General features: G+C 49.6%; 1 protein-coding gene across 1 annotated transcript in view; it reads right to left on the reverse strand.

The window, feature by feature from the left end:
- Positions 1 to 37: 37 nt before the first annotated feature.
- The window catches only part of LOC128721319 (mucin-2), a 30,682-nt gene continuing 10,222 nt past the window's right edge, over positions 38 to 20,497 (reverse strand). The window contains exons 3-5 of the mRNA XM_053815061.1: positions 2,068 to 4,963; positions 1,883 to 1,987; positions 38 to 1,803 (exon numbers count right to left, since the gene is read on the reverse strand). Of these exons, the coding sequence (XP_053671036.1) occupies positions 260 to 1,803; positions 1,883 to 1,987; positions 2,068 to 4,963 (4,545 nt within the window). The 3' untranslated portion in view covers positions 38 to 259. The remainder of the gene's footprint in view (positions 1,804 to 1,882; positions 1,988 to 2,067; positions 4,964 to 20,497) is intronic.

The following is a 20,497-nucleotide window of genomic DNA, read 5'->3' on the forward strand; positions in this document are numbered from 1 at the left end:
AAAAGTACACCCATACCACCGGGTGAGAGTGGTATGATGTGAGGGTTTTATTTAATTTATTTACAATCTTGTCTACTTCTACTTCAACGCGTAACCCGCAATTGGCCGTCGGTATGTGATGAAGAACTTTTTGCATTGCAAATCGTTTGTTCTTTTGGCTACGCTGTCGAAATATTGACTTCCGTTCGTTCGAACAGATGAGTATTATGCGATATGAGCGATACGATCGTTACAGTGCCACGCTACCGTGTGCTTCCGATCATTGCCCAAATTGATAGCCCTTAATGTTGAGCGTGATGGAAATGATCTCCTTTGCCAACTCTCCATCCAGATCGTTCGGCAGGCTGACATCTCGCTTGGTTCTGGCTGTGCTTCCTTGCGCCTGGGATGTGACGCCTACTGCACCGGTATGCTCTGCAGGACTGGATGCGACGGAGGCGGAGTCGATGGTGTCGGCCAACGCGTTTATGTCGTTGAGCGTTTCCGGACTGAGATGGCGAGCGGAGCGGCCTGTACCGGTTGCAGGGAACGGTGGCAAATAAGTAGCAGGAGGATTAGTGCTGCTTGGTCGATAAGGCTGCGGGCAGTTGGGATCGGGAGAGCCCGGATAGCACGACGATGGTGTGGTGGAAACGAACGGTCGCGGACACGATGGATCCGGAGAGCCAGGGTAGCAAAGCTGGCGTGATGGCACGGTTGGACGTGGTGTTGTAGGACGAGGAGTTGTCTGCGGGCATCGCAGATCGGTTGATCCTGGGAAGCAACGCAATGGCGGCTGAGTGGTTGGTCTTGGTGTGGTCGGGCAGCGAGGATCATTGGAGCCCGGATAGCAACGTAGCGGAGGTTGCGTCGTTGGAGTCGGACGTGGAGTCGTTGGACAACGAGGGTCCGTTGATCCGGGGAAGCATCGTGGGGCCGCAGTAGTTGTTGGCACTGGACGAGGAGTTGTTTGAGGACAACGAGGATCCGTTGATCCGGGGAAGCATCGTGGCGCTGGAGTAGTTGTTGGGACCGGGCGGGGAGTAGTTTGAGGGCACCGCAGATCAGTTGATCCTGGGAAGCATCGCAATGGGGGTTGAGTGGTTGGTGGGGGCTTCGGACAACGTGGATCAGTTGATCCTGGATAGCACACTGGGGCAGGTGTGGTCGTTGGTACTGGACGTGGAGTTGTTTGAGGACAACGAGGATCCGTTGATCCGGGGAAGCATCGTGGGGCCGCAGTAGTTGTTGGCACTGGACGAGGAGTTGTTTGAGGACAACGAACATCCGTTGATCCTGGATAGCAGCGGAGTGGAGGTTGAGTCGTTGGACGTGGAGTCGTCGGACAACGTGGATCAGTTGATCCCGGGAAGCATCGTGGCGCAGGAGTAGTTGTTGGGACCGGGCGAGGCGTTGTTTGAGGGCACCGCAGATCAGTTGATCCTGGGAAGCATCGCAATGGTGGCTGAGTGGTTGGCGGTGGCTTCGGACAACGTGGATCGGTTGATCCTGGATAGCACACTGGAGGAGGTGTGGTCGTTGGTACTGGACGTGGAGTTGTTTGAGGACAACGAGGATCCGTTGATCCGGGGAAGCATCGTGGGGCCGCAGTAGTTGTTGGCACTGGACGAGGAGTTGTTTGAGGGCATCGAAGATCATTTGAGCCCGGGTAGCATCGCAACGGTGGCTGAGTTGTTGGTGGAGGACGTGGCGTCGTTGGACAGCGTGGATCGTTCGATCCCGGATAACAACGGAGGGCCGGAGTAGTAGTGGGTGTCGGTCGCCTTGTAGTCGTTGTTTGAGGGCAACGTGGATCCGTTGAACCTGTCGAAAAAAGGAAACATGTAGTTAAGTGTGCTACAAAGATCGTACAATCGTAAAGCAGCAGTGTGTGTATCCTTACCTGGGTAGCAAGCGGGACGTTGCGTTGTTGTTGGCCTAGGAATTTCCACCGGGGGAAGGTAAGATTCAGAATTTTGCTTATCGGAACATTGCGGATCGGAGGAACCTGCAGTAAAATGACACAATGTTTTAGGATTTAAATGTTGTCGAAGCGCCTTTGTTTCATTGATGGAGCTTGTTCGATACCTGGATAGCATAGCGGGACTGGTCGTGGTGTTGTCTGTGGACAGCGAGGGTCACTTGAGCCAGGATAGCATCGAGGAACGGGCGTTGTAGTTGGCACTGGACGGGGTGTCGTCTGCGGACATCTTGCGTCAGTGGATCCTGGGAAGCAAACAGGTCCGCGAGTTGTTGTGGGAGCAGGACGCGGCGTTGTAGTTTGTGGGCATCGAAGATCAGTCGAGCCGGGGAAACAACGCGGAGCCGGCGTTGTGGTTGGTACCGGACGCGGTGTCGTTGGGCAGCGGGGATCGTTTGATCCCGGGTAACATCGGGGAGCAGGCGTAGTTGTTGGCACCGGGCGAGTTGTTGTTTGGGGACATCGAAGATCGCTTGATCCTGGGAAGCACCGTAGAGGTGGTTGAGTGGTTGGTGGCGGCTTCGGGCATCGAGGATCGGTCGAGCCTGGGTAGCAAACTGGAGCAGGAGTTGTTGTTGGCACCGGCCGAGGTGTAGTTTGCGGACAACGAGGATCACTGGAGCCAGGATAACAGAGAGGGGCTGGTGTCGTTGTTGGCACCGGCCGAGGTGTAGTTTGCGGACAACGAGGATCACTGGAGCCAGGGTAGCATCGTAACGGTGGCTGAGTAGTCGGCGTTGGACGTGGCGTCGTCGGACAACGAGGATCCGTAGAGCCCGGGTAGCAAACGAGAGCTGGGGTTGTAGTAGGAACCGGACGAGGAGTCGTCTGTGGGCATCGTGGATCTGTTGATCCTGGATAGCAGCGGAGTGCAGGAGTTGTAGTGGGCACTGGACGTGGAGTGGTTTGAGGACAACGTGGATCCGTTGATCCTGGGAAGCATCGTGGCGCTGGAGTAGTTGTTGGGACCGGGCGGGGAGTAGTTTGAGGGCACCGCAGATCAGTTGATCCGGGGAAGCATCGCAATGGGGGTTGAGTGGTTGGCGGTGGTTTCGGACAACGTGGATCGGTTGATCCTGGATAGCACACTGGGGCAGATGTGGTCGTTGGTACTGGACGTGGAGTTGTTTGAGGACAACGAGGATCACTTGAGCCCGGGAAACAACGCAATGGAGGCTGAGTGGTCGGCGTTGGGCGTGGAGTCGTCGGACAGCGTGGATCGCTCGATCCTGGATAGCAATTGGGCTTATCGACCGGTGGTAGATATGTTGCCGTGTCCTTTGGTGGCGCGACGAACCCTGGGCAACGAGAATCCGTCGTTCCCGGGGGACAGCGAAGGACGGGTGTCCGGCAGCGAGGATCGTTGGAGCCCGGGAAACAGTTAAGCGAGGGGCTTGGTGTTACTGATGGGACGGTTGGAACCACCACCGGTCGTCTCGTGGTAACCTGATCCTGTGGAATCACGGGCAGGAAGACGGCGACTTCTTCACATCGAGGATCATCCGCACGCAGCAGACAATTGGGCACAGTATCATCATCGTCCTCGTCAGCCACTGTAGTGGGACCACGACGTTGCGTTGCAGGAGTCGTTGGAGGACGCTGGGTTGGTCGAACTGACGGGCGGAAGGTTGTTGGGCACCGCGGATCCGTTGATCCTGGGAAGCATCTCAACGGAGCGGGAGTGGCTACCGTTGTGGTAGAAACCGGCGGACGAGTACCGCGCGATCGGCAGCGAGGATCACGAGATCCTCGAGAACAGTCGGGTCGTTGTGTGGCGGCAACAACGTCATTACAACGATCGTCAGTGGATCCAGGTTGGCACACGAATTGTGTCGTCTGTACGGTCGGTGGTCTAGTGTTTGGTGGACGAGTGCGTCGTGGTGGAGCTGTCACCGTGCTGCTTTCCACTGGACGTGGTGGACGTGTGCCACGACGCGGTGGTTGCGTCGGAGCAGGCGTATATGGCGGTTGGGTTTGAACTGGGACATTCACATCTGGACGTCGTCCGCGAGTTGGCACGACCGGAGCCAGTGTTGTCGTTTGGCTGGGTCGTCCTCGTGTCGGACCGGCTAGTCGCCGGGTAGTTGTCTCTACCGTGCTCACAAGGTTCTCCTCCGCACACACCTGAGGCCCACAACCACCGCGACAGATCTCGATGTCACACTTCAGGAACACCTGCATACGATCAGGGAACTTGAACGCCTTGATGCTGTTGTGCACGACTAGCGTTGCACCTGAGCTACCCGTTTGTGTCGTCTTCTGCCACAGCCCAAACAGCTTCTTCTTGCGCGAGCACCCATTCTTGTCGGACAGCTGCAGACGAGCCGTAGTCGACGCATCGTAATCGGGACTATCGAACGCGTAACAGTCCTTCACGGACACGTCGTACTCGCCCTTCGGATCACGCAGGTACACCAGCACGCTGAGTGCCTCGCCGATCTTGATTACGCTTGGAATGGGCGAGATGTTCGGATAAGTGCCACGCTGAATGTCCATCCAGCACTCGACTCCACCGGTCGAAGTAGGCACGTTCACCACCTCCAACTGGTCCACGACGAACGGCTTGAAGATGATCGTGTTTTGCTGCTGCTCGCTTTGACTGCACGAGATGCGCCGGGCCGTATCCCAGGCCTCCTGCACTTCTTCGTCCGTCTGGATGACAAGCACATTGTCTACGGAGGCGCATACGGCACAGGATGGCTTACTGCCGCACCTGTCGTATGGTACGGTGAAGGTGAACTGTCGTCCGCCCTGGTTCGCCTGCACGTAGCGACACTTGGGATCGTTGTGGTAGCCCTGACTATAGATGACACCTCGGAAATCGTCCTCGAACTGAACCGTCACGAGCATACCGTTCCGCTGGTCACACTTGACATCGATTGTCTCGATATGGGTGTGATCGTGGCTCGGTGCTCGATCACCCTGGCGTAGTACGTTTCTGCTTGCCGGTGGTGCCAACGCATTTCGGCTATCAGCAAAGAGCTGTCCGACGGCATAGCTTGCCTGCAAAACGGAAAGAAAATGGTCACAATCAGGATGGTTATTCGGGATGACTTTAAACGTTTAAAAACTAAATGGGTGAGCTTTTACGCAAGCGCAACAGGTCGTTCTCGGAAAGCGCGTGGTTAACAGAAATTGGGACACAGGTTCTAGTAAAACCTTCCAAGAGCAGACAACGGCCAAGTGGCACTTGTCACTCTTTCAGTGACGGCACGACAGCCAACGGTTCCGATTGATGGTAGGTTTCGTTGTGACGTGCGTACGAATTCCGCCTACTTTGGTTGTTGCATTGGGGAATTTACGGTCCGTCGCCTGTTTGAAGGACCACCATGTTTTTGTGTCGCTGTCTTTCGCGGTGTCAAATTAAATTCTTTCGCTGATAAAAATATCCTGTGACGTCTTTTCTGATATTCATCGGAAGGGTGCACGGGTAGGGAACTGCCGAGCTCTTGGATTCAAGCGTTTGCGACACGGTCGCAAAAACAAGGATTAAACACGGTTCCAAAAACAAACGATAACAGTAACAATGATAAGGGTGTTTCTACAAGATAGATCGAAGAATCAAAAACATTTTTTTTAAATAGCATTTCGATATGTTAATCGTTCAATTCAGGAAGCCTTTAGAGGTAATTCTTAGAGCTTTTCCTCAAAATAATACGCTCACTTGGGTTTCGGAACGGACTAACTTGTTTTGATACAGCGTGCGTTAAATCAGGACCGTTTACCCATTCCAATTCAATCTTCTGTTATCAAATTCGCCAGGAGTGAGGAATGCCAATTCGTGCCGAGTGATTTCTTAGAACTCGTTTACGAATCTGCACGATCCGGTGTCGCGCCCTACCACAGAAAATTCGGCCATGAAAAACAAAATGCAACCTCCTTTTCGCAAGCACCACGGCCACTACACGCAGTCACGCATTGACCGATAATTGAAACGATTGGCTCGTGATGAGAACTTCCAATCCACCGCCCATACAATCCCAGGAAAATACCCTTTTTGTGCGATTGGCGCCATTTGCTTTCGCCGTAATTGGAGCGGAATGTTTAAGAGTTGGGACGGTGCTGTTGCCATGCTAAAGGGAGAATAGTTTTGTGGAGTGAAATCGTAGCACATTGCGAAGACTCATCAGTGGCGAGTCAGCGCTCAATTAGGGATGCCACTGGGGAATTCCTGCCGGCTGCTACCGAGCGAACTCGCTTCCCCGAAACGGACGTGTCGTAAAGTTTGAAATTACCGCCAACTTCTGCACCTGCTACTACGGACGCAGAAAAAGTTACCGAGTATACCGAGTTCGAACTGTGGCATCGGACCTGACGTTGAGGAATTCATCTCATCCGATATTGGCCCAACGAAACGTACGAAAGGACACGCGATGGGACTCGATTACAATGCGTTCGTTTACGCTTCGTTGGGCCGGGTCGTGAGTGAATGAATTCGGTTCGATATTTTGCGTTCGGTCCCTTCATTCTGAGTAGCAACAGCAGCCGCCGGGATGTTCGTCAGGATGCAAGGACCTGCCTGACAACCACCATCGGAGGAGAATAAATTACATTCTTCGCGTGGTTTCACTTTTCACGTCACGAGCATCTCCGGCGGCCGTGTCGGTGAATCGCAAGCCTTTCTATTTTCTTCTGCCGGGATTCACGCTTTATGGTCTGCCCAGCAGTAAAAATGGGTGACTATTTACGGTATGAAGACGTCGAGGGATCCTTCGCACTGACAGGTACCCAACCCCGGCCCGTATTCCCAAGTCCTTATTGCCCCCATCTCCCGTTCCGATGGTTCACTAACCCAGTCTGGACCGAAGTGTCCAGATTTCGGCAGTGATTCCTGTGGCGTGTGTGTGTCTGCTTTCGCGTTATTGGATACCGGATGGGTCTGTGCACTTACGAGCTCGTAACGTGATGACCGGTCGGTGCGAGATGGAGCCCGGTTTACGAGCGTATGATTTATGGCTAGGAAAGCCCAAATATTGAGCAGAAATCCTGCGGATGATGGGTAAATATGCATGGTAAATATGCCGTACTGGTCCGATGACGGACGAGATTGAGCGTTCGTCAGTGATAAATGTTTCGCACTATCTACGACGTTCACATTGACCAACAGGGGCCGATTGAGCGTTTTTTTTACAATGTAGCAATTGCTCTCATTTAATGATGAATTATTACATTTACTGTGCGCAATCGGATGGCAACTGTTTTACAATTTTGTAAAGCACGAATCTGTTCATAGCGCGTCTATTCAACATTTCGTAAGGGAAGTAAGAATGCAAAAAAAATCGTATGAACGATTTAAGTTACCGCCGAATCTAACCCTCAAATAAGACAATACGATCCAGTGCAGATTTTCTCGGAAATCGAAGTTTACGGTAATTACTCCGTTCGAGCGATTACTCCAAATTAACACATAGCGAACAGGAAATTCGAAACACACAGGCGGAGGAGCATGGTTTAACTCTTTTACTCCTTCGAAAAAATGCGTTTGCTGTCGTATTTTTTATCGTGTTTTGGAAGAAAAATGCTTTCGACAAATTTCGACCGATGCAATGAGTCAAAGTCAATAGAAGGAAAAAGGTTTTCTGCGAGCTTCGAGCTTGTTCCCTTTCACAAGAAATGAGGAAAATTTCCAAAACAGGTAGTAAATAGCACGACCGGTGCGATGGTATCTTCGGCGAGCAACCAGCGTTCTCCAGGCAAGGAGTTTCCTCGATATAATAGATAAATAATGTTCTGCGTTTCAGCGGCCCGGGGAATGGCAAATTAAATTTCACTTAATTTCCTTTTTCAGCACAAAAGCTCTCCCGGTCAAGGAAGCGAGCGCATTATAGCGGACGAGCAAGGATCTCTTCTCATTGTGCTGCGAAGGACAATTTGTTGCACAAGGGGTTGCAATGGAAAATGGTGTTTGCTCGTTTTTCTCGTTTCGTTCACTCGCTCGCCATCCTGGGCAAGGAATTTCGAAGCATCGTCATCAGTGTGATTTGAGCATAAATTATTTCCTTGCTTTACGCTATTCAGATAAAAACAGATGTATTTTTTTTTGGTAAACTGGCAACACCATGGTGAAAAGTTAAGCAAAGTAAGGTACCGAGAATACCTTTCTCACGCTGAGTATTTAGGCTGAAGCTTTCGAAACCACTTCATTCGAAACTTGGTATCGATAACAACGCTGGAAGGCAATGGAGAAGAAGAGTATAAAGAAAGCTGTGGTAATAATGGAACTTTCGGTGTTTAACCTTCGATGCCTCTGAAGGGTTCAGTCGAAATCAATCTGAAATCGTTTTTCGTAACATGTTCTCTTTCGGAGACGCGTCTGTAATTTGCCTATTCTTTTGATGATTAGGGATGGATTTCTTCTTTTGTAATGAAAGGATCTGATAACAGAAAAAAGAGAATTATCTGTACTTGACATCCAGCATCTGAATGTATGCATTTGTTGTGGAAATTCCTAAGTAGTAAGTTTATTCAACAATTGAAATAAAAATTAGTTAAAAAATCGGTAACAAGTGTAATACATTAAAATTATGCATTACACTTACAATATTTCTCAAAGCTTGTTTGAAAGCATGTTTTGCTTTATTTCGCTGGCACCCATGTTCAATAACATAAACTTTAATAAGCTGCAAAGCTTTGCTGGTAGCATTTTGTCTTACACTGCTCACCGCTAAAACCCGTACAATTGTTTTAGTGGTCGAGTAGCTCAAACCACTGACCGAGGGCAATTCTGAACCGAACAAAAGAGTGTGCAGGTAACGAACGCGAAACTCCAATTCAGATTATATTTAATTAGCACAAATGGAGCTGCATCAGAATAGTTTGTAGCAGTCGGTTAACACGTGCCCAACGTCTCATTATTTGGCGCATTACCGCTTCGAGCGCTAAACTTTCGTCGTTACTCGACGCATTTCGTGTGTTATCCGTCGAGTTTGTGAGGGTGGCCGGTGGTGTGATTTAATTAATTTGAAATCCACAAACCACGAGTCTGCATGGTCCACTTCGTCGGGTGCATTGAGGCCAAGCATACCGGGTTAGAGTAACCTAGAATCCTCACAGGCAGCAACCGGAAGTTGGCTGTGGTTGAAAATTAATTTTGCCTTGCATATGCACCCCCTTTTCATTTCCCTTGAGGAAGCATTTTAAACAAATCAACCCAAGGTCCCATGTCACGAGCTAGCAAATCGGTGGTAACATGGTCCGCTCTGTTAGGAATGGCACGTGAAGTTCGTTTAGCTTTGCGTGTTCGCTGCTGACTTTTGGAAGCTTTCCATTCTTTTGCGTCCCTGCCGGTAGACATGTTGGACTTAGTTCACCCCGGGGCGTGTAAACGTTTGAGTTTTTCCGTGCGTTGATTTACGATTATGGCGGGATTTGCATGAGATCTTTGGAGGGCTTTTCGGGGATCGGGGTTCGTCTGTCGAGAGAATTAATGATCCGTCCATTCGTTCGTAGGCGGCATGTTTTCGGCACTTTTTGTGGGGATCTACCATGCACCGCACGTGCTCCGAGGAAGATTTTGGTTTTTGTAATGATTCCGTCTGCTATGAAGAGACGAATATTTCAGAGCATGCTGGTGAGAAAACGGGAGCATAAAAGAAGATATGCGAAGCACGTCAACCGCGTTCCAAACGAGTAACAACGGGAACATACACGTTTTGAGATACGACTAATGTGCGACGGTTAGTTATCTTGCTCTTGGATGCTGTTTAATTGAAATTGGACTTTCCGGGCTTTCTGGTATTCTTGAAAGAAGCCATATTTCATTGCTCTTTGCGAAACTGTCGGAATGGTGTCGAAATTCGCATTCGACAATTTGGCAGATTGAAGCTTCAAGCATGTTAACCATGTTGTTGACAAAATCGTGCATTTTCCTGTTAACTCCGCTTCTCGGGCCGATGGTGACCTCTACCGGTGTAAACATACCATCTGGAAGCCCCATGCAGTTACGTTGTTTGCTTGTTTGTTACGATAAATATTTGGTTGACTAGAGCTTGCATCCAGATTCGCGCAGATCTGTTGGTTTGCGATGGCGCAATTAAATCGAACCGAACTGCACCGAATCACCCAATCCGTACCCTGGTCCTGTTGGGACGTAATCCCTATTTCATTTCGGTGGTCGCGTCCTCCATACAGCAGGCGTACAGCAGTTCCCGGAACGTCAGCTCACGACGATGATTTCATTCATCGTGCGCGGATTATGCTGATGAACACGTTGCAAACCGCCAGTCGTATCTGGGCAATTTTACGCGCGAATATGCAAATTAACGGATTCACCAAGTGGTGATGATGGGCCTCGCCACGCTGACCACAGTGCGTAGTGGTTTGTACAGACAAGGCCACCAAGTGGGTCCTCGAGTGGGGCTCGCATATTTCTGGGTGGAGTTTGGCGCAGGTTTTGAGACAGGGCAAAATCTCGTTCCGTGTGGCGTAAGCGATGTCGTGACTCAACGCGTGCGTACCGAATAGAGGATATTTCTGGCATCGTTTCAAGGCCAGTCGGTTCGCGCAGGTTTTTGGCGGAAATTAATTCCAAATCGGTTATGGCTATAAATAAAAAGTCACAGCCCGATTGGATCCTCGTCGGGCGGGAGGCAAGAATTTTAACGGTGCCATTTGATAAGCAATAAATTTGGCTCTAAAGGAGAATGACCGTTGGTTTTTGAGGCAGATGGGAACGGATAAATATGGGTTTTCCTTGGCTCGATTGATTTAAGAAAATTTAATGCGAAATGTCGCTAACCTGGGTGTTATTTCATGGAACGAAAGAAAGGGCGTCCAACGCTCAGTTTTCCCACGCCAAAACCAACTTCACGCTCGAATGGACGAGCACCCGTTGGCGTTATTAGGGTGGTAAAGTGAGCATTTGGGGCCGTAACTAATCATCCACCTCGTAGAGATGCCCTTTCTTTGCCGACTCGACTCTCAACTCGAGAAACGATTTGTCAAATGCGATCGCCTTACTCGCCTCCAATCACACACTACGATCTCACGCGATGGATAAAATGCGTCATCTCGCACTTGGACGATAGAAAGTGGAATCCCGCTAGGGTTTTCGCATGCAGCCACTAGTGGGCAAGTTGCCCTGTGGCAACTCTGTGGCTGCAGTAGGTCAGCGTACACGGGCTGCATGTTGCGCAATGGGTCGCCCCTTTTTCCTCGGGGTGGGAAACGCTTAGATCGGTAAGCAAGATGTAAATGACGATTATCTGCTCTGATCGTGGACGTTTCCGTGGGCAGCGTGGGTTTCAGAGTGAAGGGCTTGGTATCGGGCGGTTTCGGTGTACTGCGTACGCGATGTCCCTACTAATCGGACACCTTGGAAGTACTCGTGGAGAACTGAGCTGTGATCCGTTGGCGCAGTACGGCACGTTGGGCATCATTATCGTCAAACTTTAAAGCAAGGTTGGGACAACCAACGGGTTCAAATTTGCTTCTCGACCGGCTCATTTGGGGTTTGACATTTACATCTAAAGCAGCTCCTTAAGAGAGCCGCAGCTCGAGAAGACCACCGTTTTCCCACCAGACTTCACTGCACGCTCGGAAGCTCGTTTGTGGCTGCGATGCCCGCAGGAGTTGACCTGTCTGTGCCTGTGCCGTACATGTGCAGGGATTCTACTCCGCAAATTCGTCACCCACTTCAAGTGAGGCATCGGCACTCGGAACAACTCCATACCTGCGCGGTGTATGGTGGCATAGAGTGAGGTGTCAATTCGTAAATCGTGGTTTGCACGTCCATCAAAGTATGAAGTTGCGCCGAAGTAAAAAAAAAAGGGGTGCAACAGCATCCAGGTGAACAAAATAAAGGCAGAGATCCTTCAACGATGGCCCCACCGCTCGAGTGGTTATTTGCGAGAGAGGCGACAAAAAAACCCATTCGGGTGTAAAGGTCAGAACGATCGGCAACGTGGGTAACTTCAAGAGGACTCTTAGCCCTGCCAGTCGGTCCGTTTCTGATAGTGTACGCCGCATCTCCGTTTGTAATGAAGCGGGGCATAACGAACTGCCAACTTCAATTTGACCCCAAGTACCACCGAATCGAGTGGGTGTGGAGCTTTACATTTTGCGCATCAATTGCGTGCAGTATTTGTGCGTTGGTAGCGCAACAAGCACACTGGAAGCAGCAGTTAAACCAGCGAGTCAGTATTTATTCCTTTTTTCCACGTTCGCTGGATAATAATTAATGGCTAATAGGATATTATGGAAGCCTTAAAGCCAGCCCGGGAACGAGTTTCCACTTGTGCTCTTGTTCCCGCTCCATTGTGTCATTGATGCAGTGGCAACTTTGTAATTAAAAAACAAATCAATATAACCTTATCGTACCATAGCAGGAGTAGTGTATTTCACTCGAAAGAGCAGGATATTAGCGCAGGATCCTCGCAGGTTGCGATTATTTATGCGAGATTCATGGGAGATTCATTTATCATATATCATCGGAATCTTGTCGTCCTTCGAGGGTTCGAGGGTCGTCCTTCGATGGTTTGTTCGGGGGTTTGATTTGTAATGTCCAACAGGTTTGTGCCATCTGCCTCTTACCCACCCATCACGGTGGATCACGGACCCAACAAGGTGCACCTTTTTTCATCTCCTTTTTTTTAACAACACTTTTTTATGTCTTGCTTACAAGCGTTGCAGCACCTAGCGTTGCTGGTTGGGTTGTCTTTTTTTATGCTCTTACCACCGCTGAAGATGGCACTTTTTACGTTCTTTCACCCACACCCGATAAATGAGTTTGTGCACGCGAGCCATTCGGAAATGCCCCAAGATGAACTAGGTACTAGAAAGTTGACCTCCATCGGTGTCGGTGAGTATTACGCAAGTCCTATGCTCAATGGGTTTTCTGCGGCACAAAAAAGGGTGCTTCGCGTTCGTGAAATGAGTCGACGTTTCTGCGTGTTTCGTGCCCACGCGGTTTGTTAAATTTTTGTGCATTTTTTTCTCTCGTTTAGTTTGGTTTTAGCCCTCGGTGGTTCTCTAGCTTGCGTATCCTTTTTATAGCTAATTAACCATCGGTGTGATGGGAGATGATCCGGTTTTGAGGAAGGCCTTAATTTCTTGCACACACCACCAGCGGTTGCCTTGAGGCGTCTATTGCGGCTCATTACCACCCCGAAAAAAGGCATTCCACCTTGGGGCAGCTAGGTTAATCTGTGCGTTCACAGCAGACTTCGTGTCGCCAAGGTGTCAGCAAGAAGATTATAGATTGCTCGGAAAAAGGGTGACGTTGCTAGGACTAACGGATGAAGCAAGCATTTGGATTATAAAGTGGTGGGTTTAACCCGCTGGCTCGTAAATTCAAAGCCCCGCATCGTCTTCCGGTGGCTTAACGATTTAGCTTGAAGCATCCGAGATGCCGGTGATTCGGTAGATAAGAAGGTCGTTTTGCTTGAAGCTGGCGCCTCACGTGGTCAAAGATCAAGGACCGGTGGGGGAAAATGATTATTTTTTAATCGACCAACCTGCGCGCTTAGCTAGTGTCTAAGCACATCTGTGAGTTGTCATCTCCAGCAGGACGCGTCTGGTCGACCTTTACCCGTCAAGGTCATGTGTTAGGAAGATGGATAAAATTTGAAAGTTGTCCCAGCACTTGCACAAGTATTAATTACAAATTCACCGTCTGTAATCGGCTCATGTGCGAACTGGTTGGCATAGTTTTTTTTTCTCTCTCTCTCTCTCTCCAGTTTCATCAATTCCGATCGATAATGTCGAAGTTAACGAGCGATGGCATAATGCATCTGGGCACCGACATCGACCTTGACTACGTTGGCCTTTCCCCCTTCGCTTAATCTTACGCTTAATGCTGCCTGCCGACCTGAGGGAGACCTCTTGGGGTGGATTACTGACACTGTCCGCGAGGGATTTCGGCTCTGTCTATAAATCATCTCCCCAAACGGGGCGTTTGGGTGAGCTTCTGCCACATTTTGACAGCCGACACTTGGTCGATATGCGCGTTCCTAGCGTAGCAGGGGTTTGATCCTGCGAAACGGTATTGCGAAAGAAAGCGCACCGTTGCTCGATGTGGTGCAACGCAATGCCACCCGGGATCAATCAATCAGGATTGAGAACCGCGCAAGAGCAGCGAGATCTACGAGCACCTATGGTACGTATGGCGGGAACGACAACGTTGCCATGGGAAGGCAGACCTAATGGGGGCAAGTCGGTGAAGACTATCGATCGATCACGGCACAATTTATCGGTCCATTGTATCGAATCAACGTAGGACGTTGACCAACTGCTAATAATCCCCCCAGTTCGGGTCTGTCACCGATCGGTTGCTTACCGATGACTTACTTCGACTGACTTATTGAGACAAGTATGGCATCCGCAGCTGAGGCGCCAACTCCTCGTCGGCGTAAAGGTTACGCACATTTGCAGGATCTCGTGGCTGCGGTTAGCGGATCATTGCTAATAATACGCAACGTAATTACCGCTTTCGGTAATGGAAGCGATTCGGCTGGCAGACAGCCAAATGTCGACCGGTGGCGTGGAGTCGACATCAGCTCATCGTCGTCGGCATCTACTGCCAGAACAAACGAATCGGAGGTACGCATCGTACGTAAATGTCAACCCCACGGGCGCTCTGTTTGCGGAGATTCGCCTCAGATCATCTCGTTGGGTCATGGAGCCGCCAGGTGAGCGTGAGTGAGAGCGAAAAGGTCCTGCGGAGATGGGGCCATAATAATGAAGCGAAAGAAAAAAAAACACATCAACAACATCGGCGCGATTTGCGTTCCGTTCACATGCGGAGGCAAATTACTGTTCTCGATGAGCTTTCGATTGGCCAAGCTGGCGGTAAATGGCACAAAAACAAACTGCCGCACAGCAGGCCATGCAAATGGTGGTGTCTTCGCTGGAAAGCTCCAGGCCGCACTTGAGGATGAGCCACGGAAATCACGATCGAAACCATAGGATAAAAGAAACCGGCCGAAGAAGTGAGAAAATAACAAGGGAAGATAGTTGCGTTCGGCGAATATTTAGACATTACTACACGAGCGGGGGAAAAACATGCAAAGCGGCAACAAAAAAAAGCTCCTGTCTTCGAGCGGCATATGAAAGCCTTTTAACTACCGGGTTTTACGTGTAAACTTTACAGCTCACCACAGAGATGGGCTTACGCAAGTCGGTTTACTAAATTTAAACCCCTGGTAGAGCAGCGCCAAACATGGCGTATGACAATCCACGGCGGTGCCGATAAAGCTGTGTGCTGCGGTGCGATAAAAAAAGGATAATAAATGCTTTGCTTTGGAGCTCGTTACGTACGTACGTACGTACGAACGCGAATCCTGCCGACGGGAGAGTGTTGTTATGTTAATTAGACATGGTTTTGACAAGACGCCTATCTGGCGGACGGAAACGTGGAAGGCACTTTGCAAACGTGCCATTTCATTTGGCACCGAAAAAAGTTCGCCTAGGTTGATTTAATAATTATTTCGCGCGTCAAGTGTTGGCGAGTGAACGTTTTTTTTCCTGCTTTTTCCAGCTTTCCCTCAGCTTAGCTCGAACGAACCAGCGAACTCCTCTCCCGGGGCTAGCTTTGTCGACCGTTGATCTGTCCGAAGCCAGCTCGTCAGAAACTCGCAAACCATAATGTACAAGCGCCTAATGCTCGTAATGTGATTAGCCGTCTCCTTGGGCCGGGTGGGATTTTCCGTCCCCTTCCCAAATGCGCAAAGACTCGCACCCGGGTGGCGGCGTAATTAATCAAACAGCGTCCCAATCGAACCGAGCGGCACAATTTGGCCGTCGACTTTGACCTTTCCAAGAAATGGCGCGCGCGTGAATTGATTGATGGACCGGCTATCAGCCGACTGGGGTTCGCTGATTGAGTTAGGTGTCAAAAAATATGGTTTTATTAATAGCCAGCTCGGGGGACGCGATATGGATGGTTCGCATTATCAGTGTCCTTAGAGCGTCCGTGCAGGGGTTAGACACCCATCTTCTGCTCACCTGTGCTGCATTCGGTCAATGTTGCTGCATCGTTAGCGAGATGATGAACATTCGATCGGTGCTCGTCGTCGGTTGACGGATTGTAATTTTCTTACGCTAGTTGGCGAGATTTGCATAAATAGGCAAGTGTAGCTGGCGGATCGAAGGTCATACGTAACGGGGGTTCTGGGGCGCAAACGAACGCCAGAAGGATGCGTTGCTTTGTCGCACTTGGAGGCTTGGGTGCGTGAAGATTCACAATGATATGGCCATTTTTCAATGCACTTTACAGTGTTCGTTGCGAAGTAGCGTTAGACGGGCATTAGACGCAATTTGCATGCGCCGAGAATTAATTGTCGCGATAAATAAATCGCTTTGCCGTCTTCTAATTGTGTCGCAAGATGGCGACAGGGGCTTTACAGTTATGGAAACAATATTTGCAGCGTGAATCATCTCACCGAGCAGGCTTAAACCCTTATCGAGGTGATATAAGGGTGACCCACAAGAAAAAAGATTATATAATTTGCTCTGCTCTCCCAGTGATGACACCGAATATCTAATATCGAGCACACAGATACATCAAATGGCAATTTATTTCCCCATCTGTAAGGGCGCCCGGGTTTGTGGGTCACCTGCGTGCGCATCTCATGGACTCGAACGTCCTTTCGTCACAACCTGTCGCAGGGCTCCCTTCGCCGTTAGATAACTTTCATCTCAAGGGCACCAAAGGGCTCAGCCGGTTGCAGCCCCGGGTGGCAGTTAGATAACAGGATGAGCGCCCAAACTCGCTGGTACCCTCGGGGTGGAATAAAAAAAAGGTTCGAAAACACCCTCCAAACATCGGCAACACAGGGTCGTGAGTTATTAATGCACGGTTTGGGATTGAATTCAGAGGAGCGCGTTTTGAAAATGTATGCAAAACTAGCCGGCAGGGCCACATGAGCCAACCTGTTGTTGTACGACGTGCGTAGGACGAAGATCCTACCCTTCCTGGCTTGGCGCAGGTGCCATCCCCCAGGTGGGCCCCCTGGTTGGGTGGGGTTCCGCTCGTGTGCGTGCGCATTAGCATAAAAATGTGCGGCCCGTAAAACCATTTCAAGGTGAACCATCCGAAACCACCATGATCGCACCGCGGGATGGAGCGAAACGCGTGAGTTTGTCTCTAATTCGTCTGCCGGTTTTAAGGGAGTTGTAAGCGTAGGGGCGTTCAGTGTTGTGTTGTGCTGTTTTATTGGTGGCTTCTTCGGTGGCCCGGCGTCTGTTGGAAAAGTTTTCGTGTACCCTCCGAACGCGCGTGAGGGTCCTCTTTGAGGGTAGATTTATTTTTTATCGAATTTACAAACCTCTCCCATCGGTCCATCGGGTCCGACTCCTCTGGGTGGGGATTTTGGCTTCGCTTGACCTTTTCGATCCAGCCAGCGGTCGGGAATTTGTGCCCACTTGCCTCCGTAGGGCCCAGCGTAATTTTGTTTCGAACCTCAAACGTAATCTTCGAAGATGAATTGATTTTTACGGCGAAAAGTGTTTTGATTTCCTGACACTCCGAGAGCTTCCATATGCTCGCATCATCATGAGATGTGCAAAGAATAATCGCGATTGTTGTAAGATTTGCTGAAGCAGCTCATCGGCCTTCCACGGTGTGGTGCTTTTTCACACATGCGATGCGAGGCGGGGCTGGTGACAAATTGTGCCGTGATTGTATAATCGTGCGATTATTAACATCCGCGTGAAGCCGTCTGCAGGTTTTCTGATGTGGGAAATAAATCTGCTCAAAATCTGCTCGTTCTTGGTCGCTGGCTATTCATTTGATTATCTTTCCACACAATGCCACACATGAGCCCATCCTTGAGGGAATCTATTGCTCACAACCCCGTGGATAGTTTGTCAAACTCTCTTTATCAAACGTTTAAAAGCATATAAGCATCATCTAGGCACATGCACAAGCGCAGGCTTAGAAGCTACGATCCAACTTGAATTAATGTATCTGCTGATCGCGTGAATAAGCCTTATTTTACGAGGCGCGCTAATGATCGCACTCTCGGTCGCAAATCCGCACCGGAGGCATTTAAGATTCGGATGAAGCACCGAGAGCCACGGTTTACTTAACGGCAGCTTAACGAAATCGAAACATAAGCACCCTCAAACACCCTCCAGATGATCTTGCAGAGGTTACGCCCGTAAATTCGCTGATCCGCCCGTGAGTGCGAGCTTTTACACTTCGCTCCTTCTGAAGCCGGTTACCAAAACAAAAAAAAACGAGCAGTTTTTACGATGATGGCAGGTGGAAAATCCTCTCGATGACGGAATCGCCAGAAATTTCACCCACGAAGGCCGATCGACGTCAGAGCAAGGGCACAGCACAAAACGAGGGCGAAAATAAATGACGAAGCTCTGCGCACCTAAAGACCCTCGTACACCCTGGTGCCCCGGTGACCCAATGATCTGGCGAAGAAAGAGACCCTATACCCTCGGGGAAGCTGTTCGGGTCGGATGAAAGGTTTCTGTGTATTTTTTTCGCGGTATTATGCAATCGCATTTTTTCGAGGGTTTCGTCGGCTGTGTCAGCACTTCTGTTGCTAGTGAAGATGTTCCGATTCGTCCGGCTAACAGTTCAATAATGATAGGTCCGCGGTCGGTTGCTGTCGGAAGGGATTCGTAATGATTCCCGCAAGTGCTGGACAGTGCGTCCCCACGAGTACGTGATTTTTATTTTCATTTATTTTAAGCGCCAAGACGTCGTAGAGAACACATACACGGTTAAGTGCAGCGCAGAGAAGACATTGGAAAGTTATTAAACCAACCCTTCGAGCGGGAATCGACGATGGGAAAGATAAATTTCATCCGCCCTTTCGAACGCCCTGGAACGACGCCACGCAACGGCCAATGCGCCCTCTGACCTCAGGTGGGGGAGAAGTAGACTCTCCTCACACTTTCATCTCTCTTTCTCTCCTTCATAGCCAGCCTACACGTGCATGTCGATGGTTTGTAGTTGATCGAAAAATAACAATCAATTACATTCACCCCTTCGCGAAGATGCGCCAACCGCACGTGTGTGATGCAACCGCAACGCAAACAGGTACGCAAGCGACTTTTTGGCCCCTGGGGCGGGCTTTTTATTTACATGCAATCGATTGGCGGGCACCGGCTTTCGACCGAAGTACGTCGAGTTGTGGGGCAGAAGAAGACACCGTGGCTAAACCTCGGTGGGCCGGCCAACGATTCGGTAATTCACCAATTATGGCGAAGGTGACAAACAGGTTTGCGTGGAGGTCGTCTTACGCAGAGGACACAGGGTGGTGTGGTAAACAAAAAATAGATATAAACCGTTGCAGAAATTAAACCGCCACGGGTAAATGGGGTTTTTCGAAATTACCTAAATCAACCGTCGGCGTACGTCGGCGTAGGCACGGAGCGCTAACAAGTGCCTGGTCGAAGTGGCCAAGCAGCGTGTCGATTAATTAAACCGAAGATGCTCGAAAGATAATTAATTTCTTTGTTTAAACCTGTCAAGCATGTATGGATGGAATGGATATTTTTGATTGTATTTTTACTCGTTCACTACAGCAACGATATTATTAAACTTTGAAGGCAGTTAAAGCGTTAAAACAGTCTGTAATGTAAACGATTGTTTCACGGGGGCATTGATCTGTAGAATTCGCCCCGGGTGATAATAAAGTTACACGTAGGTGTCAAATTTCCTGTTTCGATGAGGAGCTTTTACATTTCAGTTTGCAGATGAGTTGGTGTCTTAGAGTCGGTGCAAAAAATAGACACATCGTGTGTTTCTGACTCTGAAAACTGATCGCCATACAAAAATGTTCAACTCTCTTTACCTTCACATTCAAAAAAGGTATCCGAAGGACCAGTTTGGAGACGAAATAAAACATGGAAATTTCTGTACTATGTCCTTCGGCACGTATGATTGGCCCTTTTAAACCGGTTCCAACTTTGTTCAAGGCAACGTTCGAACCGTGCTGTTAAAATCTAATCAACCATTCCGGTAGAATGGTAACAGGTTTAGGCAACGTGACATCACCATCCGATAGGAATCGATTTCCACCGAAGTCTTAAAGTGTATCAGAGCAAATTTTGAGGAAAATAATAATGCGACGATTTGTGAATCCAAATGCCGCTACTGCGCTCCCACCCTCCACCATACCACAGTGTGTCTATTTTTGTAATAGAAATTCCCAAATTATGACCGTTTGCCGTTCGAACTGGTCGGGGCTGGACGTAAAGCGAAGGAATTAGCAACCGACCACCGTCTGGCCAGGGTTTCTTCGGTGGGGTTTCTTTTTCTGTTCGCTCAAAACCCAATCGAACGCTTACCGGACGGTGCGAAGGGTAAATTTGCATACCGGAATAGATTTACATAAACGGCAGCAGCTGAGCCATGGTGGAAAGATCATGAAAACTCGCCCCTGAAAAGGGCAATATTTTTCGCACCCGTAGCCTCTCGCGCTCCGTCCCGTGGATCGGCGTGATGAATTTACCGACCAAGGGATCCTGGAACGGAAGCTCGAACCGAGGATGGGACGCCATTTTATCCGATGGTAATGTCTATGCTAATGATGTCCACCGTGTCCTGCGGGAATCGGTGCCCAAAATTGAAACAAT

This window comes from Anopheles nili, chromosome 2, assembly GCF_943737925.1.
Source record: "Anopheles nili chromosome 2, idAnoNiliSN_F5_01, whole genome shotgun sequence".
Classification (NCBI taxonomy): domain Eukaryota; kingdom Metazoa; phylum Arthropoda; class Insecta; order Diptera; family Culicidae; genus Anopheles; species Anopheles nili.